This window comes from Giraffa tippelskirchi, chromosome 10 (assembly GCF_054371585.1).
Source record: "Giraffa tippelskirchi isolate mGirTip1 chromosome 10, T2T-mGirTip1v1.2.pri, whole genome shotgun sequence".
NCBI lineage: Eukaryota > Metazoa > Chordata > Mammalia > Artiodactyla > Giraffidae > Giraffa > Giraffa tippelskirchi.
The window spans coordinates 66510076-66537990 of NC_137284.1; the positions used below are offsets into that span (position 1 = coordinate 66510076).

A 27915-nucleotide genomic window follows, 5' to 3' on the forward strand; every position below is an offset into this window, starting at 1 on the left:
TAAATTTATTATCACTACAAAATCATGAACCACAAACACACTATCCCAAGCACACAAACCTGTAGATTTTTTATTTTCTCAGTAACTTCAGGTATCTTCAGATCTAAAGCTGGTAGAAATACTTAATGCCCCTTTCTGTTCAAATTGTGATACAAATAGCAATTATTCACTGCTTCATAATGAATCATTTTTATCTACATCTTGTGTCTGTTCCATTTATATAGAATAAATATTTATGTTTTCTCATTTTTCTCAACTAAGAGATACAGATAAAATAGGTTTAAAGTATCAGCTATAATTCATTCTTGAAAAGAAAGGCCTTAAACTGATATTGTATGGGAGAGAAAACCATCTAAATCATTTCAGCAGCAAGCTTATAACCAAGATAACATCAGCATTTTCCTTCTTGAAAATGTAGCTTCTATATATTAAAGTAAGGAAGCAATATTTTATTAAAAATAGTATTAGAAGCTCAACCTGTCATCACAAACCTTAAAGAAGATCCTGTTATGATAGGGAAAAAATAATAGTAAGATTTTGTTTTAGTCACATGCTCACTATACAAAATCATCAAAAAACTCCTAGAATTTGAAAACAACAAAAATAAAAAAAGTGAATAAATAAAAGTGAAAAAAAAATAGTTATGTTAATAGTTCATATTTTTCTATTTGGAGTTCTCAAAGCCAAATTTTTATCCTATATAAATATACAGTGATAACACAGTATTAACAACTTAATGGCTAGTTGACTAATGTCAAAAAAGTTATCAGTTTGAAAAATCTAGAATTTTCTTTCCTGCTCATGCACATGGGAAAAGGCAATGCAACCCACTCCAGTACTCTTGCCTGGAAAATCTCATGGAAGGAGGAGCCTGGTAGGCTACATGCACTCCATGGGGTCGCGAAGAGTCGGACACGACTGAGCGACTTCACTTTCACTTTTCACTTTCATGCATTGGAGAAGGAAATGGCAACCCACTCCAGTGTTCTTGCCTGGAGAATCCCAGGGACGGGGGAGCCTGGTGGCTGCCGTCTGTGGGGTGGCACAGGTTCGAACACGACTGAGGGGACTTAGTAGCAGCAGCAGCATGCACACGATGTAGCCCTGTAATTTAGTACTAGTTGCATATTTTTGTAATTAAATATTTTTCTAGGAGAGGAACAAGCTATATAACTCTTAATCTGCATTCTAAAAATTAGAAATTTAAAGGTATTATGTTAGAAATATTTGACATCCTTTGTGAGTTCAGCAGTTTCTTGACTTTGACTTGATATTTCCTTTTCCTAATGAAAAACACAATTTTTTTTTAACTATGGCCTATATATAAAATATATCCTTAGATAATGTTTTGAAGGTGGTGTGCTACAGTAATTTATAAATTAAATATATAAATTTATTTAGCATAAATGTATTCTATAAGTAATGATGTAACATCAATTTATTTTAACTACTACTTTTTTCATATTGTTGCATATCTGTTGTGTAAGGAATTAAGTGACCAGTTACTTTAGGAGCTGCATTTTAAGTATATTAATTATTTTGTTCCCATTATGCAAGTAATATATGTTAATTATAGATAATTTGAAAAATGCAGAGAAATGGATAAAGAAAACAAAAATCATACCATATTTCGCAAGGATTATCATTTTTCGCATATTGGTGTATTTCTTTCTAGAGTTTTTTCTTGCCTTCATTTTACAAATATTTACTGACCCTGTTGTAAAGTATAGGGCCCAGTAATAGTTGCTAGGAGCATCCGTGAAAGGACATAACCCCTGTCCTCTTGATACTTATAGTTTAAAAGAGAATATAGATAAATGAGATGAAAACTTTGGAAGAACTTTTGAAAGAACTCAGTGTGTTAGTCACTTCAGTCTTGTCTGACTCTTTGCAACCACATGGACTGTAACTCACCAGGCTCCTCTGTCCATGGAATTCTCCAGGCAGGAATACTGGATTGGGTAGCCATTCCCTTCTCCAGGCCATCTTCCTGATCCAGGGATTGAACCCAGGTCTCCTGCTTTCTAGTATTATTTTACATATTTCACTGGAAAATCTAGGCTTAAGACAGTATGTTTATGACATAATTTCTAGTGCTTTACAGTCAAAATGTGAGAATTCCTCTAAGAAGAACTGTTACAAATGAACTTATTTACAAAACAGAAATAAACTCACAGACTTTGAGAACGAATTTATGGGTTGCCAGGGGAAAAGATGGGAAGAAGGGATAGTTAGGAAGTGTGGGATCAACTTGTATACACTGCAGTATTTAAAATGGATAACCAACAAGGTCCTACTGTTTATCATTAGGAACTCTGCTCAGTGTTATGTGGCAGCCTGGATGGGAGGGAAGTTTGGGGGAGAATGGATCCATATGTATGTATGGCTGAGTTTCTTTGCTGTCCACCTGAAACTATCACAGTATTGTTAATCAATCAGGTATACCCCAATACAAAATAAAACGTTTTTTAAAATGTGAGAATTTCTGTAATAGAATATTTATTTATATGTTACAAAATTGTATTTTGAAAGCAAATAATTTTTGTGTGATATAAGACTTTGAAACTAATACCAGAGGAATATGAGATAGAAAATATCTTCTTAACTCCTTCAGAAAGAATCTCTTCATTTCCTTTGACTTGTTTTAACATTTCCCAATCAAGATTGCCAGGAGAAATATCAATCACCTCAGATATGCAGATGACACCACAGTTATGGCAGAAAGTGAAGAACTAAAGAGCCTCTTGATGAAAGTGAAAGAGGAGAGTGAAAAAGTTGGCTTAAAACTCAACATTCAGAAAATTAAGATCATGACATCTGGTCTCATCACTTCGTGGCAAATAGATGGGGAAACAATGGAAACAGTGACAGACTATTTGGGGGGGCTCCAAAATCACTGCAGATGGTGACTGTACCCATAAAATTAAAAGACGCTTGCTCCTTGGAAGAAAAGTTATGACCAACCTAGACAGCACATTAAAAAGCAGAGACATTACTTTGCCAACAGAGATCCGTCCAGTCAAAGCTATGGTTTTTCCAGTAGTCATGTATGGATGTGAATGTTGGACTATATATATATATATAAGAAAGCTGAGAACCAAAAAGTTGATTATTTTGAACTGTGGTGTTGGTGAAGACTCTTGAGAGTCCCTTGGACTACAAGAATATCCAACCAGTCCATCCTAAAGGAGACCAGTCCTGGGTGTTCATTGGAAGGACTGATGTTGAAGCTGAAACTCCAATACTTTGGCCACCCGATGCGAAGAACTGACTCATTGGAAAAGACCCTGATGCTGGGAAAGATTGAAGGCAGGAAGAGAAGGGGACGGCAGAGGATGAGATCGTTGGATGGTATCACCAACTCAATGGACATGAGTTTGAGCAAGCTTGGGGAGTTGGTGATGGACAGGGAAGCCTGGTATGCTGCAGTCCATGGGGTCGCAACAGTTGGACACGACTGAGCAACTGAACTGGACTGATGACCTGCAGAGTCCCCTAATTTTCATGCTACATAAATGGAAACTCCTTCTCAATCTTCTTAGCTGAGTGCTCCACCTGTGCCCAGTTTTATTTCCATGGCTTAGTCCATAGGACCCGTTTCTTCTCTGTATGCCATTCCCTAGGTGAGTGCATATAGTCTCGTCTATAAGTTGGAGACTTCCAGATTTCTAATACTAGCCCTGAACTCTTCCCTCAAGATCTAAATTCATATATCCTGATGTTTGCCTGACATTCCCATTGGACAGCTAAAGATTGTCTCAAGTTTAATGTTGCTGAAATAGATTTTTTTTTTCCAGATCCTTCTTCACTCTCATAATAGCTTACTTGTCTCTTACTCTTTCCCAACTCACTACTACCATTTTTGTGTGCCCCAAACAGGGATCAGTTCTAATTACTCTCTTTTGTTTATTCCTCAATTTCTCCCTCATAGCCTGTCCTGACTCAGAACATGTCATACATCTTTCCATTCCCACCACTACTACACTGCTCCAGGCCACCATCATTTCTGATTTGTACTGTTGCAGTTGTCTCCTGCCTTATTTTTCTATTTTCATTCTTACCTATAACCCCTATCCTCTTTCTCTATACAGCAACCAAAATAACCTTAAAGCTCAAAATAAAATTATATTACTAGTGTTAAATCCTTCAGTGGCTTCTCACTGTAAATGGAATCAGCCTAACATTGCATCTCCTGCCACATATACTGGTGGTCATACATGCTGAGCTCATTTGTGTTTTTGGGCCTTTGCCCTTGTTCCCTATGCCTGTATATTCTCTTTTCACAGGTTAGTACTTGACTGGCATCTCAGCCTCTATAGTAACATTCCCTGACTGCGTTATCTAAGGAAGTCTGTGCTCCCACACATTGTATTCTTTTCCTTTGTTTTTTCTGCTACATCAACATGTGAAATTATCTGTTAACATTTTATTCTGTTTCCTGTTGAAATATAAGATCTATGAGGGCAAAGACATACTGTTATTTACCACCTGTTTCTCCACCTTCTAGAAAGGAACCTAGTAGATAGTGAATAAACATTTACATATTTGCAGGTTAATAAACAAGTAGAAAACACTTCTATATTACAAGTTTAAGTAATTCTTAACATTACAATTACCATCAGCAAATACTAAAATTCTAGTTAGAAAAGGAAGCAAAACTGTTCATTTTTATTCTGGTAAAAAGAAAAAGCACTTTCTCCAACCAACTTTCTCACCTTTCGAGCCTGGTTTTTGAAAATGTATTTTAACTTCTTGAATAATAATTGCTGGCTTTGTTTTGAGCACCTACTATGCTAACACATTTTATTAGTAAATGTAAACATTTTATTAGTATAATTTTCATGCATAATCATACTTCTAATCCCCAAAGTCTGTTTTTTCAGGTTAGTTTTTAGTTTTTTTTACATTTTACATGTAAGAAAACTGAGACTGAGAGGTCATGTGCTTTTCCCAAGGTCACACCAATAGTAGGTGTCAAAGCAGGACTGGGATAGTTTTGTCTGAGGCCAGAGGTATATACATTGTCCACTGGGCTCATGTAGATGCTTGGATAAGAACACACAATTATTTTACAAAGTAAGATCACTTTGATTCTTAGAATACCTAGGTACACACAATCTCACCAACATTTTTTGTCTTGCTTTTAGGCATGCTGTATTTTTGCCAGCATTTAATTTAAAATCATACTGATTCATTATGGTCAATACTGGCTCATCATGATGAACAGTTCCAGACAGCAGCTTAGGAGACTTGAATTCTGGTTTCAGCTGTACTATTTAGTAGCTATGGGATCCTGGGGAGGTCAGTTATATGCTCTAAGAATGGCTTCTCTATCAGCAGAGTAAATAGAATGAATCAAATGATCCATCCTCTAAGTAAAATACCTTCCCTTCTGTCTCTAAAATTTTATGGCTCTTTATAGAGAAGAGTGGTCTGGAAAACCAATGAAATCTGTTTAACTTAGCATCTGACTTATGTCTTTAATGTGCTTATTTTAATTTATAGATTTTCTCTTCTTAGAAGTACACATAGCAAGCAGTATTCTTGCTTCATAGAGAGGTAATTAGAGGAATATGAATACAGAATATAATAGTTGTCTTAAATAATTATATTGTTTTATTCTGTTACCTGCCATTGATCTTCCTCATAAACAGAGGTGCTCAGTGAATTCTCTTTCTGTTTATGTGTTTCAGTTGATTCTCTTGACATTTCCAGGTATAAACAAATAAAGGTGGTTTTATCTCCTCTTACAGTTTTATACTTCATGTTATTCTCTTCTAATTGTATTGACTAGTATCTCCAAACAAGATCAAATAATAGTGGTATATTTGTCACCACCTTAATTTAGTTGGGTTGTTTCTAGTTTGTAATGCTAGTTTTTGAGCTGAAAACATGTATGTTATTTTAAGAAAGTATAACAATTAAATAAGTAAAACATAGTGTTGAAAATAACCTGGAAGTTACAGAAGTTTAATATGATGCCACTCATCCAAAATGTTAAAATTTTGGATAATTTATGAAAGCATACCAAGGAGTGATGTCCAGTTCAGCATATTGGTCGCGTCTGGTAAAAAGGAAGGAAGAGGAATGTATTGGGGAAGAAATATCCAGGGGGATTCAATAAGTGCTATAAGTAATAGCTATGATTATTGCTATGTTTGCAATATTTTATAAACAAAATAATTTGACTTTCCGAAGAAACATAGAGGTGTCTGTTGGCAAGGAATAGAGAAGGTAGGAGGCCTAAGTTGAACTGAGTTTTACAATTCAAGTGCATAAGTTTCCTGAAAAAGGATCAGCTGTTTGTTCTCCTCTCTACCCTGAACATATGCACAGCATGTATTAGGTATTCACTTAATATTTTTTGATTGAAAAAATAGAGGAAAGAAAGAGAGGAGGACATTTTTCATTAGTTTTCCCTATGCCTTCTTTATTATTTTATTGTGCATGCATGCTAAGTCAGTTTGGTCACGTCTGACTCATTTACAACTCTAGGGAATGTAGCCCACCATGGCCTCCTCCACAGGATCTTCCTGACCCAGAGATTGAACCCGAGTCTCTTATATCTCCTGCATTGGAAGACAGGTTCTTTGCCACTAGCCCCTATACATCATTAATTTTTTTAAAGCAAATCTTAGTTTAAATAATGATGTAGATTTATTTTGTATATTAGAAGCTCACTTTTTTTTCTGAATGTAGAAAATGTGACCAGGTTTTCCATATAACTTTCCAGAAAACAACATATTATTTCATATTTATTGAGCTGCTTGTAATGTATAAAATACATAATCAAATTAATTGTGGGGTATACTACTTGTATGCTGAATCCTAACAATGATTCATGCTAGGCTACATTCAGAGGAGGCAAAATGGTATCACAGTTTCCAATATCTGCTGTTGCTCAGTTATATTCAGCTTTATCATTCTTTTGAAATTGGATATATCATATATCAACAAGACATTTCAGACTGTGGTGAAATTCAGAGTATGCAGCTCACTTTTTAATTTTAAAAGAAAATTGGAATTAAAAGGTCACGTTCTATTTATGTATTTTCTGTCTATGATAAAATGCGTGATAGTATCTTGAAAAGTTAAGAAAAGTAAAATCATTTAAAAATGCTTTCATAATTCAGTGGAGAATTAGAGATGTGTTTCCTGGGTAACTGTTGAACACCTGTATTACGAAAATTAGCACTTTCCAAATGTTTAATGAATTTGATTGAACAATATGGTTGCCACATAATGTAGCTATGAGATCATTAACTTTTATGTTAAAAAGTTATTTTATATTTAAATTTATAATTTAATTTTCCTTAACTGTTGCATTTTGTCAGTTTTATATTCAATTTAATATTTTAACAGGATTTTCTTTTGAGACCCTTCAATTTGAACTCTCAACATTTCTAAAAACTTCCAAGAATTCTTCACGGACCTTCCTCTGTAAAGGCTTGTGATCCTTTTTCTTAAAAATAGAGACTATTTTTTCTTTCTCAGAAAGGAAGCCTTTGTGTTGGTATCTGTCAAAGAATTGAGAAAGCCATGGACCTTGATAATAAATCTTCTTGACACAGGCTTGTTTGAAGACAAAAGAGCAGCCATCCCAAGGTAGTGGCAGAATTTTGTTTCTCAGAAACCGTTCCTTGCAACATTTTCCCAATACCCCTTTTTGTTCTCAACCATTTCTGTATCCTCATGAGATTTAGGAAATATAACACAACAAATCCTAATATTGTCAGAATGCTTGGAAAAATGAAAAGGCAAGTGGTATGTTTATCAGGATTTCTATAAATAGTTTCAAGGAGCACAATGGCTAAACTGTTTTGGATTTAAAGATTGCTTTTCAATCATTTCTGCAAGACAGATTTAAGATCTTTTTGTATGACTGAGCAATTAACGTGGTCAGTATCTGTTGGACAAAAAATGAATTATTGATATTTTGGAAAAATAAGTGAGGTTTAAATTTACGGATCATGAGCAATTCTACTTGTCTGGAATACTGGAAGGAGAATTCTTTGGAGTCAGACAGAGCTGAGTTTAAATCCAGGTCCTCTTACACTTTTAGGTGTGTTACCCAGGGTAATTCTTTAATCTCTTTAATTCTCAATTTTCTGGATGAGAAATGGGAATGATAATACTTAACGTTGCCTGGCACTTGTGAGTATTAGATACAGTGTGTGTGAATACTCTGTATTTAATAAATACTGAAAAAGTCAAAACTACCATTTATTTGTTTCCTATGCAGTTATATAGTAGGGTAGTTATTCATACAGTAAAGAAATATTGAGATTGTGATATAATAGAAATGACACTAGCTTCTGAGGATTCTGTGGTAAACAAGACAGAGAAAATCTGCTATCATGGAGATTACATTCTAGTGAGGGAAGACAGATAATATATAAAATAAGCAAGTAAATGGTTATTTCATTGTGATAAATGTTATGAAGAACAGTCTGGTTGGTAGAGGAAAGGCTGGTTCCATGTGCATGACGTCAGAGAACTCACTAAGACTGTATAACAAAAACAAAACAACTCAGGCATATAAAGTTAAAGGCAGAGAGAACAGCTAGTGCAATTTGTTCAGGAATCAAAAGGAAGACCAGCATGTTTGGAGGGAGAAATATCAATAACCTCAGATATGCAGATGACACCACCCTTATGGCAGAAAGTGAAAAAGAACTAAAGAGCCTCTTGATGAAAGTGAAAGAGGAGAGTGAAAAAGTTGGCTTAAAGCTCAACATTCAGAAAACTAAGATCATGGCATCCGGTCCCATCACTTCATGGCAAATAGATGGGGAAGAGTGGAAACAGTGGCTGACTTTATTTTGGGGGGCTCCAAAATCACTGCAGATGGTGATTGCAGCCATGAAATTAAAAGATGCTTACTCCTTGGAAGGAAAGTTATGACCAACCTAGACAGCATATTAAAAAGCAGAGACATTACTTTGTCAACAAAGATCCGTCTAGTCAAGGCTATGGTTTTTCCAGTAGTCATATATGGATGTGAGAGTTGGACTATAAAGAAAGCTGAGCGCTGAAGAATTAATGCTTATGAACTGTGGTGTTGGAGAAGACTCTTGAGAGTCCCTTGGACTGCAAGGAGATCCAACCAGTCCATCCTAAAGGAGATCAGTCCTGAGTCTTCATCAGAAGGACTGATGTTGAAGCTGAAACTCCAATATTTTGGCCACCTGATGGGAAGAGCTGACTCATTTGAAAAGACCCTGATGTTGGGAAAGATTGAGGGCAGGAGGAGAAGGGGACGACAGAGGATGAGTTGGTTAGATGGCATCACCAACTCAATGGACATGAGTTTGGGTAAACTCCGGGAGTTGGTGATGGACAGGGAGGCCTGGTGTGCTGTGGTTCATGGAGTCGCAAAGAGTCGGACACGGCTGAGCAACTGAACTGAACTGAACTGAACTGAATAAGCAAGTTGGAGAACTGTTGAAGATGAAACCAGAAAGGTGGGAGGGGCCAGATTTTATAGGCCATGGCAAGAGTTTGGATTCTACTCTAAATACAGCGCTACTGGATGGTTTCAAGCAAAGGTGGGATGTGATATCCTCCGTGCCTTACAAAAATTGCTGCCTATTAAATGGAGAATCAATTGTACAACCGTAAAATGGATGCCATTGATTAGGAAGGTATTAGAGTAATCCTGGCAGGAATATGGACTGAAATGGTATTATCTGTGGTGATAGAGACAACAGGAGTTGGCTCTGGAGTATGAGAGAAAGAAAAGAATCAAAGAATGACTCCTATAGTTTGCATTTGAGCAACTGAATAAACTACAGACCAGGAGAGGTATAAGGCTTTTGAGGAAGGTTGGTAGTGCTTGGGGAAAGGCAAGCAAATTTGGCTTTGTGCCTGGTCTGTTTGAAGTGCTTATTTAAAAGTTCAGTGAAGACATCAGGTAACATTGGACACATGACCTTAAAACATGGAATATATGCCAGGCTGAAGATATAAATTGGAGAGTCAACATAAAATAGATGGCATTTGAGGCCCCTTAGAGCCATCTCCTGGAAAAGGCAATGGCACCCCACTCCAGTACTCTTGCCTGGAAAATCCCATGAATGGAGGAGCCTGGTAGGCTGCATGCAGTCCATGGGGTCGCGAAGAGTCGGACGTGACTGAGCGACTTCACTTTCACTTTTCACTTTCATGCATTGGAGAAGGAAATGGCAACCCACTCCAGTGTTCTTGCCTGGAGAATCCCAAGGATGGGGGAGCCTGGTGGGCTGCCATCTATGGGGTCGCACAGAGTTGGACACGACTGAAGCGACTTAGCAGCAGCAGAGCCATCTCCATATAAGAGTAACAGAGTTCTAAAAACATTGATAAAAGGAAGTTAAAAGAAATAAAAGATATGAGGAAAATTCAGAGAACTAAGAGAAGAAAATTAACAAAGATGCCAGTGTTGTATTGGTAAAGATGCTTTAACTGCAAGTAATAGAAAATGTAACTTTTTAATATTTCATACCTTGTATTGATATATTCAGAATTAAGACTATTAGATGGTCGTAGGGTGAATTAACCTAAGATGTTCCTTTGTCTTCTGATGTTATCTGTGTGTGGACTTTAGGTTTACCTCTCCATCTTATCCTCTAGGTCTGAATGTATGTCATTTTCAGGACAGGGACGAGCTTCTCTGAAACTTTTAGGTTGTTCTAGTAAAATGCTCATAGCATTGTACTTTCACTGAACATGTCTTAATTGCAACTATAGTTGCTCACGTAATCATTGTTTTGGATAGAAATTAAAAGCTTCATAAGGCTCAGAATCTGCCTTATATATCAGTTTTGTTTTTTTTTTTCTTTTTAGCACCTATCACAATAACTGACACACAGTTGATAATCAGGGGAAAATGTATAAACGGCTTTTGTAACTCTCTGAATGATCTTTTCAAATAGGTTTTTCAAATGTCATTTTATCAAATATTTTTTCTAATGTTTTATAGTGTTGATCATGAATATTGAGAAATACTTTATACTTATAGAATAACTAATTGGTCATAGAAAACATCAGTTAAGTAAATACATTTTAAGCAAGCTTTGTAACTGATTTGGTACTTGCCACAAGGGCTACTTTTGGCAGTCATTTACGACAGTATCAGTATTTGGTTTTCAGCAAGTTTAAAGCAAAGAGTTTAAAACATTTAACACTTTTCTTTTAAGAGCAAAATAGTATTTATCCAATCTTTTGAATTCAGAATGTAGAAAATGTGACTGTTATATTTGCCTCTGATATGAAGTACCACTACTAGAGAAAATTTCTGTGGAATTTTCTAAAATATTATTTTTATTTTTTTGAAGCAAAATCAACTTTTTTTCACTCATGAAAAATTAATGTGCCATAGGAAATGTGTTACTTGGATGTCTAATGAGCTATTTCCAATAAAACAGAAGATTAATGGATTCACTCTAGGGAAAATAGCATTCAACTTGAAATAGAGACGTTTGCAGCAACTTAATCTGTTCACTTGGGAGTAAAGTTTTAAAAATTCACTTTTAAGCATAAGTTTATCTCTCAAAGATGTAGTCCTTTGATGTTGAGTTAATCTTAATAAAAGAATAGTCATTGTAAGTTACGTTGAGAAGTGTTTGTTTCAAAGATGCACAATGCCAGTCATTGAGAATGAAGGAGGATATATTATTACAATGCCATACCCCAGCTGTTGAGAAGTGTTTGTTTTAAAGATGCACAATACCAATCATTGAGAATGAAGGAGAATATATTATTCTGATGCCATACCCCAACTCTAGAATATAACTCATTCTTTTTTTAAAAAACTCTCCTTATGTATTGTCATAGTTCATTTTTTTCTCTTTACATTTTATGCCTGATAGACTTTAAAATATACTTTCTCCCTTGCAATGTAATTATATGACTGCCTATCTACCACATGGGGCTTCCCTGATAGCTCAGTTGGCAAAAAATCCACGTGCAATGCAGGAGACCCTGGTTCGATATCTGGGTCAGGAAGATCCGCTGGAAAAAGGATAGGCTACCCACTCCAGTATTCTTGGGCTTCCCTTGTGGCTCAGCTGGTGAAGAATCCGCCTGCAGTGCAGGAGACCTGGGTTCAATCCCTGGGTTGAGATCTCCTGGAGAAGGGAAAGGCTATCCACTCCAGTATTCTGGCCTGGAGAATTCCATGGACTATATGGTTGTAAAGAGTCAGACACAACTGGGCAACTTTCACTTTCACTTTTCTACCACATTGGAACAGAGGCTCCTCTAGGCAGGAAGACATTTCATTCATCTTTGTTATTTCCAATACCTTTCCCAGTGTCTGACACACAGTCATTGTTCAATAAATTTTTGCAGGAGGAAGAAAGGAAGGATTCTAGGAATAGAACTTACTTCAATACTTAATATTATCTTTAAAAGATAAAATGTTTAATATGAGTCAAGAGATGATGAGTCTTGTAAAATGAGAAGATTATTTTACCGTTAAGAGTTGAATCTGGTTCTCATGGTTCTTATTAAACTTCATGAATCCTCAAACAGTACAATGAATTTCATGTGTGAAACATAACTCAGTATCTCTGAATGACTTTATGATTTTACTGGCAAGCAGTAAATACAATTTACTAGTTTACAGTATGGAGTCTGTAATGAGCTGTCCATATCACAGAAATGCCAAAACTGTTACTCATAACTCTGATAACCTCTGCATACTATTTTGGTGAGAAACTTGATAGTATTTACAACATAAGTATACCTATTTCTAAATCATCTAACAAAGATCATTTGTCTGTTTGCTTATCTGTTCTTACTTTTTGTGTTGAGATAACTTTGATTTTAAAAGCGTTGCAAAAACATGTACGGAGAGTGTGAAGCACCCAGCTTCTTTTGATAACTTCTTATATAGTAGGACAGTTATCAAACCTAAACATCAAGTTATATAAATAACTTCATTTTCATTAGGGGAGTTTGTGTTACCTTTCACTTTCTAAATGTCTTCTACCTCTTCTCTAAAGTAGCACTTTCAGTTTGTGATATTACCATTTATATAAATTCTACTTCTTCGACAGTGATTTGATACATAGTCTAGGTAAATATTAACTATAGAGCTTGACTAAGCAAAAAAATTTTTTTAATTGAAGTATAATTTTTTAGTTGAATATTGATTTACAATATTGTGTTAGGTTCATGTGTACAGCAGAGTGATTTGTTTATGCACATATTTATACACAATAAATTTTTTATACCTATTATAGGCTATTAAAAGATATTGAATATAGTTCCCTGTGCTGTAGAGTAAATCCTTGTTGTTTATCTTGTTGTGTATCTGTTAATGCCATACTCCTAACTTATCTTCCCCCTACCCCTTTCCCTTTTGGTAACCATAAGTTTGTTATCTATGTCTGTGAGTCTGTTTCTATTTTGTAAATAAGTTCATTTGTATGGTTTTTTTAGATTCCACAGGTTTTATCATATGGTATTCATCTTTCTCTTTCTGCCGTATTTTGCTTAGTATGATATTCTCTAGGTTCACCCATGTTGCTGCAAATGACATTATTTTATTCTTTTTGTGGATGAGTAATATTCCATTGTATATATGTACCACTTCTTTATCCATTCATCTGTTGATGGACACTAAGGTTGTTTCCATGGCTACTGGAAATAGTGCTGCTTTGAGCATTAGGGTGCATGTATCTTTTCAAATTGGAGTTTTTGTCTTTTCTGGATATATGAGCAGGAGTGGGATTGCTGGATCATTAGGTAACTCTATTTTTAGGTTTTAAGGAACACATTACTATTTTCCATAGTGGCTGGTACCGATTTACATTTCTACCAGCAGTATAGGAGGGTTCCCTTTTCACCAAACCATCTTCAGCATTTAGTATTTATAAACTTTTTCATGATGACCATTCTGAACTGTGTGAGATGATACCTCAATATAGTTTTGATTTGCATTTCTCCAATAATTGGCAGTGTTGAAAATCTTTTCATGTGCTTGTTGGTCATCTGTATATCTTCTTTGGAAAAATGTCTATTTAGGTCTTCTGCCCATTTTTTGATTGGATTGTTTGTTTTTTTGTTACTGAGTTGTATGTTGTTGTTGTTTAGTCGCTAAGTTGAATCTGACATGTTGCAACTCTGTGGACTGTAAACTGCCAGACTTCTCTGTCCATGGAATTTCTCAAGCAAGAATACTGGCCTGGGTTGCCATTTCCTTCTCCAAGGGTCTTCCTGATCCAGGGATCAAACCTGCATCTACTGCATTGGCAGGCCAGTTCTTTACCACTGAGCCACCAGGAAGCCCTGAGTTGTATGAGTTGTTTATATATTTTGGAAATCAAGCCATTGTCAGTCACATCATTTGCAAATATTTTCTCCCAGTCCATAGGCTGTCTTTTCATTTTGTTTACGGTTTCCTTGTGGCTCCAACAGTAAAGAATCTGCCTGCAATGCAGGACACCTCAGTTCAGTCCATGGGCCAGGAAGATCCCCTGAAGAAGGGAATGGCTACCCATGCCAATATTCTTGCCTGGAGAATTCCATGGACAGAGAGGAGGCTGGTGGGCTATAATGGGGTCGCAAAGAGTTGGAAACAACTGAGGAACTAACTCTTTTCTTTTCTTGCTGTGCAAAAGCTTATAAGTTTGATTAGGGCCCATTTGTTTATCTTTGCTTTTATTTCTTTTTGCCCTGGGAGAGTGCTTTAAGAAAACATTGGTACGATTTATGTCAGAGAATATTTTGCCTATGTTCTCTTCCAGAAGGTTTATGGTATCATGTCTTAATAAGTCTTTAAGTCACTTTGAGTTTAATTTTGTGCATGGTGTGAAGGAGTGGTCTAACTCTATTGATTAACATGTGGCTGTCCAGCTTTCCAAACACCACTTGCTGAAGAAAATGTCTTTCTCCATTATATATGTCACCTTTGTTGAAGAAGACTGACTGATCAAAGGTGTACGGGCTTCTGTGCTCTCTTTTCTGTTCCATCGATCTATGTCTGCTTTTGTGCCAATACCATGCTGTTTTAATTACTGTAGCTCTGTAATGTTGTCTGAAGTCTGGAAAGGTTATACCTCCAGCTTTGTTCTTTTTTCTCAGGTTTGCTTAGAACGACTTTTGCTGTGCCCCATAGATTTTGTATGGTTGTGTTTTATCATCATCTGTCTCAAGGTATTTTTTATTTTCTCTTTGATTTCATCATTAACTCACTGAGTTTTTAGTAACATTTTGTTTAGTCTCCATGTAATCATTTTTTCCTCTTGTTTCTCTTTTTGTGATTGATTTCTATTTTCATTTCGTAGTTAGAAAAGATATTTGAAATAATTTCCATCCTCTTAATTTATGGAGGTTTGTTTTGTGTCCTAGTATGTAGAGGATGTATTTATCCTAGAGAATGTTCCATATGCACTTGAAAAGAATATATATTCTGATCTTTTTAGATGTACTATCCTATCGATCTCAATTAAGTCTGTTCTGTTGTGTCATTTAGGATCTCCATTGCCTTATTGATTTTCTTTCTGAAAGATCTATCCATTGATGTCAGTGGGGTGTTAAAAGTCTCCTAATATTATTATATTCCCATCAGTTTGCCCCTGTATGTCTGTTGTTATTTATGTATTTAGACGCTTCTATAATGGGTGCATATGTGCCTCTTCTTGAATTGATCTTGCCTCTTCTTGAATTGATCCTTCTATCATTAGGTAGTCTCCTTTGTCTTTCTTTATGGCCTTTGATTTAAAGTCTGTTTTGTCTGATATGAATATTGCTGCTTTTGGTTTGTCATTTCCATTTGCATGAAACACCTTTTTCTATCCCCTCGCTTTCAATGTATACATTTTCTTCCCTAAAGAGAATCTCTTGTAGGCAGCATATTGTAGGTTTTTGTTTTATTATCCAGTCTGCCACTGTGTCTTCATTGGAGCATTTAGTCCATTTAGCTTTGAAGCATTTATTGATAATTATTTATTGCCATTTTAAACCTTGTTTTCCAGTTGATTCCTTTGTATTTCTTCTTTGTCCCTGTCTTCTTTTTGTTTTTTCTCTTGACATTTGATGGTTTTCTTTTCTGTTATGCTGCAGTTCCTTTCTTTTTGATTTTTGTGAAGTACTGCATGTTTTTGATTTGTGATTATCCTGGTTTCCAAGTATATTAACCCATAGCTTACCTATTTGCTTTCAACTGGTAGTCATAAACTCAAATATATTCTAAAAGATCTACATTTTTCTTACTTCCCTCCCTACATTTTATGATGTCCTATTTTACATCTTAATCTTTATCCTTTTGCTGTTCATTGTAGTTATAATTGCTTTCACAGAATTTTTTTTGCTTTTTTATTGTTAATATTTGTACTGGCTTATTTAAGTAATCTTCAATTTTTTAATATATTTGCTTTTCATGTAGATTCTTGCTTCTTTTCTGTTTAATGAAGACCTTTAGATATTTCTTCTAGGATTGGTTTAGTATTCACAGAGCTAACTAAACTCTAGGGTAGCTCAAATGGTAAAGAATCTGCCTGCAATACGGGAGGTGGTGGTGGTTGGTGGTTTAGTCGCTAAGTCGTGTCCAACTCTTGTGACCCCATGGACTGTAGCCTGCCAGGCTCCTCTGTCTGGGATTTTCCAGGCAAGAATACTGGAGTGGATTGCCATTTCCTTCTCCAGGGGATCTTCCCAACCCAGGAATCGAACCCAGTTCTCTTGCATTGCAGGCAAATTCTTTACCAGCTGAGCTGTGAGGGAATGCAGGTTCAATCCTTGAATCAAGAAGATCCCCTGGAAAAGCGCATGGCAACCCACTCCAGTATTCTTGCTTGGAGAATTCCACGGACAGAGGAGGCTGGCGAGCTACAGTCCATGGAGTCACAAAGAGTCAGACGTGACTGAGCATCTAATACACACAATATTCATATATTCTTTTAGTTTTTGCTTATCTGAGAAATTCTTTTTTTTTTAATTTACTTATAATTTTATTTTTTGGCTGTGGTGAGTCTTCCTTGCTGTGTGGGCTTTTCTGTAGTTGTGGTGAGCAAGAGGTACTCTAGTTATGGTGCATGAGCTTCTCATTTCAATGGCTTCTTGTTGCAGAGCATGGAATCTAGGGTGCAAGGGCTTCAGTAGTTGTGGCTCCCAGGCTCTGGAGCACAGGCTCAATAGTTGTGGCTCATGGGCTTAGTTGCTGTGTCGCATGTGGGGTCCTCCCCAACCAGGGATTGAAGCCGTGTCTCCCACATTGGCAGGTGGATTCTTTACCACTGAGCCACCAGGGAAGCCCATCTGAGAAATTCTTTATCTCTTCTATTCCAAATGATATAATCTTGCTGGGTAGAATATTCTAGATTGCATGTTTTTCCCTTTTATAAATATGAAAATTTGCTCAGTCGTGTCTGACTCTTTGTGACCACATGGACTGAGTCCATGGAATTCTCCAGGCCAGAATACTTGGATGGGTAGCCTTTCCCTTCTCCAGGGGATCTTCCCAACCCAGGGATTGAACTCAGGTCTTCTGCATTCTAGACGGATTCTTTTACCAGCTGAGCCACAGCTGATAGCCTTACATGAGTTCCCTTGTAACTTACTGTTTTTCTCTTTCTGCCTTTATAATCCTCTCTTTAACTTTGCCACTTTAATTATGATATGTTTTGGAGTAGATCTTGTTAGATATGTTTTGGAGTAGATCTTGTTAGATATGTTTTGGATTCATCTTAAGGACCCTCTTTGCTTGCTGTACCTGGATATCTGCTTCCTTCTTTAGGTTTGGAAAGTTTTCAGCCGTAATGTCTTCAAATATATTTTTGATCCCCTTTTCTCTTTTTTTCTCCTTCTAGAAGGCCTATTATGTATAGATTGACATGCTTTGTATTATCCCATAGGTTTCATATATTACTTTCACTATTTTAATTTGACTTTGTGTCTCCTGTTCTGATTGGGTGATTTCTGTTATTTTGTCTTCCAGATCACTTACTGATTCTGCTACATTGTGTGCTATTTATAGCCTTTAGCTCAGTTTTCACCTCAAAAATTGGATTGTCTGATTTTGATTAGCTCCTCTTTATGATTTCTGGTTTCTTGTTACAGTGGTATACATTTCTGTTGCTAGTCTTTCTTAATTCCTTTTGCATTTTTATTAACACCTTTTTGAAACTGAGGTCTGATAGACTGGTTGGTCTGTATCATTGGTCATTCAGAGGGATTCTCTTGGGTTTTTTTTTTTTTTAATTGGCAGTAGTTCCTTTGCCTTTTCATTCTACTTGTATTTCTCAAAGATTGAAGGCGGGAGGAGAATGGGATGACAGGATGAGATAGTTGGATGGCATCATTGACCCAATGGACATGAGTTTAAGCAAACTCCAGGAGATGGTGAAGGACAGGGAAGCCTGCATGCTGCAGTCCATGGAGTCACAAAGAGTCAGACACGACTAAGCAACTGAACAACAATATTTCTCTGATTCTATGAATTTAGGAGAAACAAGTTATCTACTGTGGTTTTAAAGGCCTGTTATATGTGTGAGTGACTCTATGTAGACTGTTTGAGTCCAGTATTGTTGATGCCAGGTTGTTTTTGGTATGGATGCTTGCCAAGTCTTTCTTCAGGGTATGCTGACCCTTGTCTCCTTGATAGGGGATATGTTTGGTGTTTTGGTGGACAAAGCCTACACTGGGATGTTGGGCAGGCTTTGCTCTGTGGTTGTCACAGCCCTTTGGGGGATAGGGTCTGCTCTCCAGTTGTTGGAGTACAAGCCCCCAGATCCAGTTCTAACCTGTGGGTTAGAGTGGGACTGGAGTGTTTCCTCTACAAGAGGAGCCACTGCATGTTCTTCCCCAGCTGTCTGCAGGGACATGTGCCTGTGGCACTGCCTGTCATCTGGTTTGTGCATCCACAGAAATCGCTGTTGCTGCTATTCCTGCAGCACTCGGGGGCCACCTCCACTGCAGGAGTCCTGGAAGTCAGTTCAGAATTCAGCCCCACTTCCATATGAATGCCTGTGAAGTTCACAAAATCCATGGTATGGGAACCATGCCCTGCTGTGAGCACACCGAGAATGAAGTGTGGGTAGACCCACAGCTCTCCTTTACGAGTTGACGGTGGGGCTCCTATGATGGATCTGCCCTCCATCCTACGCACATTCCTCACTCATGATCTGGGCCTCACTTTAAGAACATTAGTCTGTCTCTCCACAAACAAACTGGTACTTTTCCCTAGGTCTGTCTGCTAACGCCCAAGTTTCAGCACCCAGTCACCGCACACACCAGCAGGTGCATATCCCCAGCTGGGAAGTGCAGCAAGGTGGCCAGGACTGTTTCTGCTGGTCTTTCTCCACTCTGAGGGACACAGGCCAGCTTGCACTCTCTCCTCTCCAGCCTCTGATGCTCCCTGTGTGTTTTAGCACATTTCCTAGGTAGTGAAGGAGGTTCCCAGGGGTGCAGGTTCTGTCCTGATTCCTCCTTTTCTCCCTTTTCCCTTCATTGTACACATAGGGATCTTTCTTGCAGCTTTGATTGTATAAGATCTTCTGAAAGCTTTCAATAGGTATTCTGTGAGAATTGTTCCACATGTAGGTATATTTTTATGTATTTATTAGAGCAGATCAGGGCTTCCCTGGTGGCTCAGACAGTAAATAATCCGCCTGCAGTGCAGGAGACCTGGGTTCAATCCATGGGTTGGGAAAATCCCCTGGAGGAGGGCATGGCAAACCACTTCAGTATTCTTGCCTGGAGAATCCCAGTGGACAGAGGAGCCTGGTGGGCTATAGTCCATGGGGTCACAGAGTCGGACACGACTGAATGACTCACACACACAAACACACACACAGAGCAGGTGAGCTCCACACCCCTCTAGTCCGCCATCTTGATCTGCTCCACCAAAATCCTTTTAATATTATATATGTAAAATGCCTTTTAAATCTATATCGCATTAAACTTCTCATCATATCGTGAAGGATAAACAAAATGCTGTCACATATTATTGAAGAGGTGACTTCTTCCACAATGGCCAATTCAAGTATCAATGGTTATTTCTTATATTGATAAATAAAAATATGCTGTATATAAGTATTTTCCAGCTTGTATAAGGAACTCATTTATTGCTGAATAATTTCCAAGCATAAAACAGTACATGTATGACTGGAAATTTTAATTAGTCAGTCACTGATTTTTATACAACCTAGAAATTTCTTAGCTGTGGAACTGTAATTTTAGTGGTGAGCTTGTTACCTCAAACATTTTTAGACATTCTTTTTGCCTCATTTTTGCTAGATGAAATTTAATCTTGTATGTGTATATTTAGGACAGAAAAAAAATCAAACAATATAAATTCAGAAATGTCTCTTCTCTTTGAATACCTGTAGGAAAAGTAAAAGTTCATATGTATTATCTTTAAATATTAGCACATTTAGGATTTTTGTAATGTTACATTTAGTGAATAATAGATGATTTATGCAAAAAATACTTTCTGAAAAGCCTCTTAAAATTTTATATCTTACTATAACATAATCTTTTAATTCATATACATTGGATTTGTGCTGTTCTCATTTGAAAATATATTTCCCCATTATAGAATTTGATTTCTTGTGTACACTTCTAAGCTTATTTCCTAGATATTAGAAGTCTACCAGAGAGGGAAAATTTATTATCTTTAAGATCATAAGTTCTGCAGGGGTTATCAAACATATGCCTAATACAAGAATTCATCTGTCAGAGAAGAAAGGAATATGGTTAAAATTTCTAGGTCCAGTAGGTTAGCAACCTGCTAAATACCTAAAAATTCAAAGTTGTGCTTTTTTTTTCATGTTTATGGGAAGATATAAGCTTATAGAATCAGGTTTATGCTCATTAAGCGTCTGCCCTAACTCACACTTACCATCCATCATTCATCTTCCTTTTTTTAATTCGATGTTGCCAGACTCTTACCTTGCACTTACTGTTTTCCCTTTCCTTTAAATATGCCCTCCCCAAATGGCTGACCAATCCTTAGGGCCTTTCTTCCCAGGTCACAAAAATTCTCTCTTGATCTCAAATCATACATGGGAAATCCAAAGCCTTATTTTTAACTATCCCATTTCCATGCTATCAAAAAACACCACAAAGAAGTTAAAGGTAACAAGATAAACTAAAGATTTAGAAGGGCAAACCTACTCAACTAGATCTCCAGAATCACAAATGGAGAGATATGATTGCTAATTAATGAAATAAATGAGATATGAAATTCATATATACACATACATGAAATTAGAAATTTATTACCATCCCTTTGGGGCTTCCCAGGTGGCACAGGGGTAAAGAATTCACCTGCCAATGCAGGAGACACAAGTTCAGTCCCTGGGTCAGGAAGATCTTCTGCAGTAGCAAATGGCAACCCTCTCCAGTATTCTTACCTGGAAAATTCCATGAACAGAGCCTGGAGGGCTACAGTTCATGGGGTCGCAAAGAGTCGAACATGACTGAGCACTCATTGTCCTTTTATGTATGTATTATACTTGCTATTAACATAAAACCCATGATTTTGTAATATTACCATATTAGATAATATTACCATATTAGATAATGTTACAATATTATATAATATTTAACTATCTTTTGTTGAATCACTAAGTAGAGAAAAAAGGTAGAAATGTATAAAATAGCTCCATCTTATTTAGCAACATTTATGTTTGAGCTAGGTTCACTAAGAACTTCCCAGGTTACTGTAATTTTACAGTGTAGCTCTAGACTTTCTAATTAAATATGCAACTTCTGTCATGAGAAAAAAAACCTTTTGCTTTTTACTGTAAATTTAATTAAGCATTTCTTGTAAGTTCATTTCAGTATCTTTATCATGGCCCACTAGAGTTGGGATTCAGTTGTAAAACGGTAAACTAATTGCCTTTTGTATTAAATGAAATAAGAATCTCAAATATGCAATGTCAGGAAATTTAATTGTGGTCTTCAATTGCTTATTCAATGCATTGGAAAACTGAATGCCAGAAGTACAGAAAAAAGGGCCAAAGGTTGTTAAATGTAGCACATCACACACATTTTGCACTTTACTTAATGATCCAAGTGTTTATTGCCATGAAGTAAATGCACCATTTAAAGAATTATGGTGGAATTGTAAAACGTTAAAGACTCTAATTAATTTTAGTCTGAAGCATGTAGCATGCTCATTTTTGCCTAAAACATTTTCATTATCATCAGTGTTTTTTCAGTTATTAAGATAAATTTTTCCCATTGTGCAGCACTAGCATATTTTCAGTATTAAAAGCACAATCTTAAATGCTGTTGAGAGTTACATCTGGTATGTTTTAAGTGAGTAAAAGTAATTTTTGACACAGATTAAAGTATATTATATATTGCTTTTCTATGCTTACTCTACAATTAACAGGTTAAGTGTGTCTTCATATTTTTTACTGGAAGCTGCATATATACTGCAGTTTTGAAAGGATCATAGTTAAAGCATACAGATAATTTCAACTATTAATTTGGATCTGATTACAGAAACTTCTGATTAAAGGAATATTTAAAATCTAAAGAAAATAGCATAAGAAAATAGAAATATTTTAGTGCTTAGTTGTACTTTCTCACTTTATTTTACTGTTCCCACCGTATGTCTTTGCTGCTATAAAATGAAAACAGCTGACATCATTCTCTTTGAAAACAATCTCCCATTATGCTTCCTTATTTCTGGAAATAAAGCTTATATATTCTGACTGTGAAAGTAATCTGTACTCAGAGTACAAATGTAAGAAAAATGCCTGGAAGCACAGACAAGAAAATAAAAAATTAATAGCATCATCATAATAAACAGTTGAGGTACTTAAGGAAGGAATTTTAAGTACAAAAATGGAAAGCATAAACAATTTATTTTAGCTGTATATTTTCAATGTAGAGGCTAAAGTAACCTTGAATTTTCTTCTACATAAAATCTTTGTGCATAAATCACCCTTACTTTGAATTTAGAAAACTTTCATCAAGTATTCATTTCTATTTTGTTTTTTAAATCTTTTTTTATTTTAAAATAATTGTAGACTTACCAAAACTTGCGGGTTTCCCTGGTGGCTCAGAGGGTAAAGCATCTGCCCACAATGTGGGAGACCTGGGTTCGATCCCTGGGTTGGGAAGATCCCCTGGAGAAGAAAATGGCAACCCACTCCAGTAGTTTTGCCTGGAGAATCCCATGGATGGAGGAGCCTGGTAGACTGCAGTCCATGGGGTCGCAAAGAGTTGGACACGACTGAGCAACTTCACTTTCACTTTCAAAAGTTGCAGAAATAGCACAGATAACTCCCATTTGCCCTTCATCCAGCTTCCTATAGTGTTATTATCTTCTACTGCTCAATTCTTTTATAGAGTGTTTAATCTGATGTTTTCTTATTAGACTGAGGTTCATGCATTGCTGGGAAGGATACCACAAATCAGAATTAACATGCCCTTTGTAAAGCATCTTACCAAAGTGTTGATGTTAATATGCATTACTGGTAATGTTAACCCTAATCGTTTGGTTAACGTAGTGTTTGACAGATTTCTCTACTCTAAAGGTACTCATAAAGTCATCCTTAAAGATAAAATGAAATAATGGAGAAAGTTTGTCCCTTTGTATAATCCAACCTTTAAAAGAAATCATTTAAAACTTGACAGTCTGTAGGGTAAATACAAAGTCATCTGTATTCATAGACTGTAATTTTGAATCTAGATACTACCTGAGCATTAAGAAGTCCAGCTGCTAAAATAATTGCTCTTTGTTTGGAGTTGGTTACTTCAAGAGAAAGGAAAAGTGGGATGGATAGGTTTTATTGACATTAATTCTTTCAACTATTATGAGAACAGTCAAATTTGTAAATAAAGGGAAATAGAAGGCCACCTCTTCCAAATTGATGCTGCAAGCTGAGTAGTATTTAAACAGACTCTTGGGTTTTATGGGATCTAGTTTAGATGAAAACTGGCACTGTTTTTACTTATTTCTCTGTTTGAATAACTCTTTTAGTTCTCATGTTGCCACCTGGAGCATGAGACCATAATTACATAGTCCATGTATGCCTAGAAATTATCATTCTCCTCACTCCAACAATGCTGTCAGTGTACAAAGAGCAGGGAGGTCAAGGAATCACATGTAATGATTTGGCATTATGAGTGTTAGTGTGTGTATTCCTGAAATTCCTCATGTAACAGCAGATCTGCAAGGTTGCTATAATCAACATGTTTTCTGGAGTATAAATTAGCAGGCTTAAACATTAAGAGGTAAACCTGTCTACTTCCCAGTAGCCCCAAAGGGTATGTTTTCTTGTTGGCTGCTTCAGAACACTTCATGAAACAAATGTCAAACTTGTCAGGGCTGTCACTAAGAAAATGATCCTTGTAGCAAGGGTCTTCTTTCACTGGGAAGCAAACAGATGTCTTATCTTAGAAAAGAGTGACAAACCCTGCCATCTCTCAGAAGAAATTTTTGCCAGCCTTTATTAATCCAGTAGTGAAGAAATACTTCGGTAAAAGAGCTTCCTTTCTTTGTAGTTTCATTTATTACACAGTCAGTTGTGAATGATATTTGATTTGCTGCCTGAACTATTTTAATGATTTTATTAATCTTGAACTGTTTATAAAGTTCTTATAAAAATTGACAATGTAACGTTAGAAATACAAGTTAGCACTTCTGAAAAAAAAAAGACAACTTCTAAAATCTTTTCTGGAGTTTTATTACATCTAATTCTGATATTTTATTTATAGTGATTAAAATCTATTGCTGTTATTTTTATTATTTTGGTGATACTATGCCACAGCAATTATGTTGTGTGGGACTCTTATCAGTGAGACTCAGTGCCTTCTCTACACTTCCATAATCCTTTTCTATATGCAGATTACAGCTATTTTTATGCAAAGGAAGAAGAGATTGTATCTTGCTAACTGACACAAATAATTTAAAGGCATAGAAAGGCAAGATATCTTAAGACATGCTCTCATCATAAGAAACTTTTGTACCTATCCTGGAAGTACTATTAGAATAGACATGCATTTATTAGCTATACTTTATTACTAAGAAAAATTCAACAAAAAGACTGACATTATATAAAGAATGTTAGTTAATTATGGAGGTAAATATTATACATACTTCTGAGTGCTTAGGGAAAAACTAGGTAACCACACTTGTTAAACCAGTAAGTCATATTGCTGTGAGGACTTACTAGACCGTTCACATGATAAAAGCTCAATTTTTTTTTTTCAAAAATTAAAGACTATGAATTTGGTAAAGGCAATTTTGGCTAATGTTGCTTAAACATTTTTGCTTATTCCTGTTTTCAATACTGTTTAGTAAACTCAGAAGTGTAACCACTGGATAATGAAGGATATTTTGCTTTTCCAAAGCACACACCTCTTATTCATTCTTTTTTTTTTTTTAATAAATTTATTTATTTTAGTTGGGGGCTAATTACTTTACAATATTGTAGTAGTTTCTGCCATACATCCACACGAACCAGCCATGGGTCCACATGTGCTCCCCCTCCCGGACCCCCCTCCCACCTCCCTCCCCATCCCATCCCCCCCCGAGTCTTTATCCCAGTATTTAAAATAGTTCAGGAAACGTTTGTTGAACTCCACCTAGATACTAAATATGCCCTGTTAGATGGTAGGAATATAAGATAAAAAAAGATAAAACCTTGCCTTGAGCAACATATAGACACATTCAGTCCTACCTAATAAAAACTTGCCACCTTTACCTGCTGATGTAACACTTTCTGTCAGTGTTTCACCTGAAGAAGACAGTGGAAAATATGGAATAGGATTTGGTTTTTATTAGGTTGTAATTAAAATGTAATCTCTGTTTGAGTTAAAGTGTTGAGTTAAAGTGGAAACTCTGCGTGCGTGTGTGTGTGTGTGCTAAGTTGCTTCAGTCGTGTTTGGACTTTGTGACCCTGTGGACTGTAGCCTGCCAGGCTCTTCAGTCGAAGAGATTCTCCAGGCAAGAATACTGGAGTGGGTTACCATGCCCTCCTCCAGGGGATCTTCCCAACCCAGGGATCAAATCCGCAGTTCCTGCGGCTCCTGCATTGCAGGCAGATTCTTTACCACTGGGAAGCCAGCCACCGGGGAAGCCCAGAAGCTATCTGTTCATAACAGATTTTCGATAGTCAATTGAACATTATATCTCTATTCAGTAGAGAAAATTTGAAAAAAAAAAAAAAAAACAGTCAGTGGTTGTTATACTTAGAAAAATATATTAAAATTACATCACCTAAATTGATATTTAGAACCCCATCCTCTGTATCCAACATATCTATAATTATTCAGGCTGACTGATAATATTGATAACTTTTCTACTTTCCTGGTATTGACAAAGGCTAAATCACAGTTACTCTTGAAGTTTAGAGACAGTGTCTATAAAGGAAGCTTTCTCCACCTTAATATTTATGGGCAATGATGTGGTTTTTCATGGAAAACATATATATATATATATATATATATATATATATATATATACACACACCTTGATTTGCATTTATTTAATAAAGTCAGTTTACTAACCAAAGCTCAGTAATTATTTAATTTAATTGAATTCGGTTTTATGAGAAGATAAAGAGATACAGGCTTATATGTTTGGTGATATTGATATTATTACTGTTGTCCAGAGATGGTTAAGAAATTAAGATACTCATACTTTTAACTTGTAAAGAGTTAGTGCTTTTTACCTCAGTTAATAAAAATGAAAGGCCTTTCAGGAATACTAGGAAAGCAAGACTGCTTTGTACTTGGGTGTTGTTAAAAGAACATAGATGATGAGATGGATTATAAAATGTAAGATGACATATTTTTCCAGATTCTCATTTATGTATACTTTGGAGGTCACCATTTAATATTGAACAAAAGATGTATTTCATTCCTATGGAAGCAGACATTATGATGTCACTTTATTTATTCACCATGTTCTACAGGAGCCTGCTATGAATTATGAAGCCACCACTCAGAATCGAAACTGTAGAAGATGTAAGCATTCTATTGCCTGACATGCCCATTTTAGAGTTTCCTATTTTAGAGCTGACTGATTTTCAGATAACATATGGTGGTACAAGTAATTGGAAAATTGGCAGACCTGTCAAGAAAGTATGCTGGATGAGACAAAAATGCCAATGTACATGAAGTGTCTCAGAAGTTAAATTTACTTTTTTTTATCAAATAGTGAAGTAAAAATATCTGATTGACCCCTAAAAGGGGTACTTTTTAGTGGCAAGTGTTTTCAAAAGTAATTTTTAGGTCATTGATAAAATAAGTTGCTTTTAAAAATATATAGAAAAATTTAGTCAACATGTAGTATAAAACAGCACTCACTGTAAATATTTAAATGTCACATAATTGTGCCATTTTGTTTATAGCCTTTTCCCTAGTATTACTGAAATCATGATAGTTAATTCTTCAGAGAAATGAAGTTAAAGTGTATGAAATATAGGTGATTAAATGCTCTAAAGTTTGTATTTTAATGTTTTCTCAAATTTATTTCACAGGAAGACGAAAATGAAGCTGAAAGAAAAAATATATCTCAGGAGCTCAGTGTGGAACAGAAAAATTCAAAGAAATAAAGGATTTTCTGTAGTGTTTTGAGAAGTTTGCAACTTATGTAGTAGTAGATAAAATTTCTAATTGTAAAATGTTAAACTGTAAAATCTAATTTGCAAAATGTTCTCAATAAAGTCATTGAAAATGAAATGGGAGCTTGCATTTGGAATTTGTATGCTTTTTAGAGCAATTTAAACATTTATATAAAAGTTAGACCTTTGAAATATTTTTTTTAATTCTCTACTGAAATTTGAGGATAGAGACAGAATTTTCTGTTATCTGTAACCCAAGTGTTAGCACATGTGAATGACCTAAAAAAAAAACTCTGAAAGTCTTTTTTTTCACTTGCAAGTCTGTGTCGTCTTCTTCAGGAACCTTAATAGAATTCCAATTATTAATATAAATCCAACATAGTTCAAAAATGAACAGAAA

At 35.9% G+C, this 27915-nt stretch overlaps 1 protein-coding gene across 13 annotated transcripts in view; it reads left to right on the plus strand.

Moving 5' to 3' along the window:
- PHF14 (PHD finger protein 14) overlaps positions 1-27633 on the plus strand; it is a 198816-nt gene extending 171183 nt beyond the window's left edge. For 5 of the 13 annotated variants that reach the window (XR_014067028.1, XR_014067026.1, XM_081535370.1 and 2 more), the window contains 2 exons: positions 26865-26916; positions 27432-27633. Coding sequence is in view for 6 of the 13 variants with exons in the window: in XM_081535370.1 (XP_081391496.1) it covers positions 26865-26916; positions 27432-27433 (54 nt within the window). In the remaining 7 variants the exon portion in view is untranslated. Of the gene's footprint in view, positions 1-26749; positions 27034-27431 lie in introns of all 13 variants that reach the window. The other 8 variants (XR_014067027.1, XR_014067025.1, XM_081535369.1 and 5 more) reach the window with 4 other exon arrangements.
- The last annotated feature ends 282 nt before the right edge of the window (positions 27634-27915 follow it).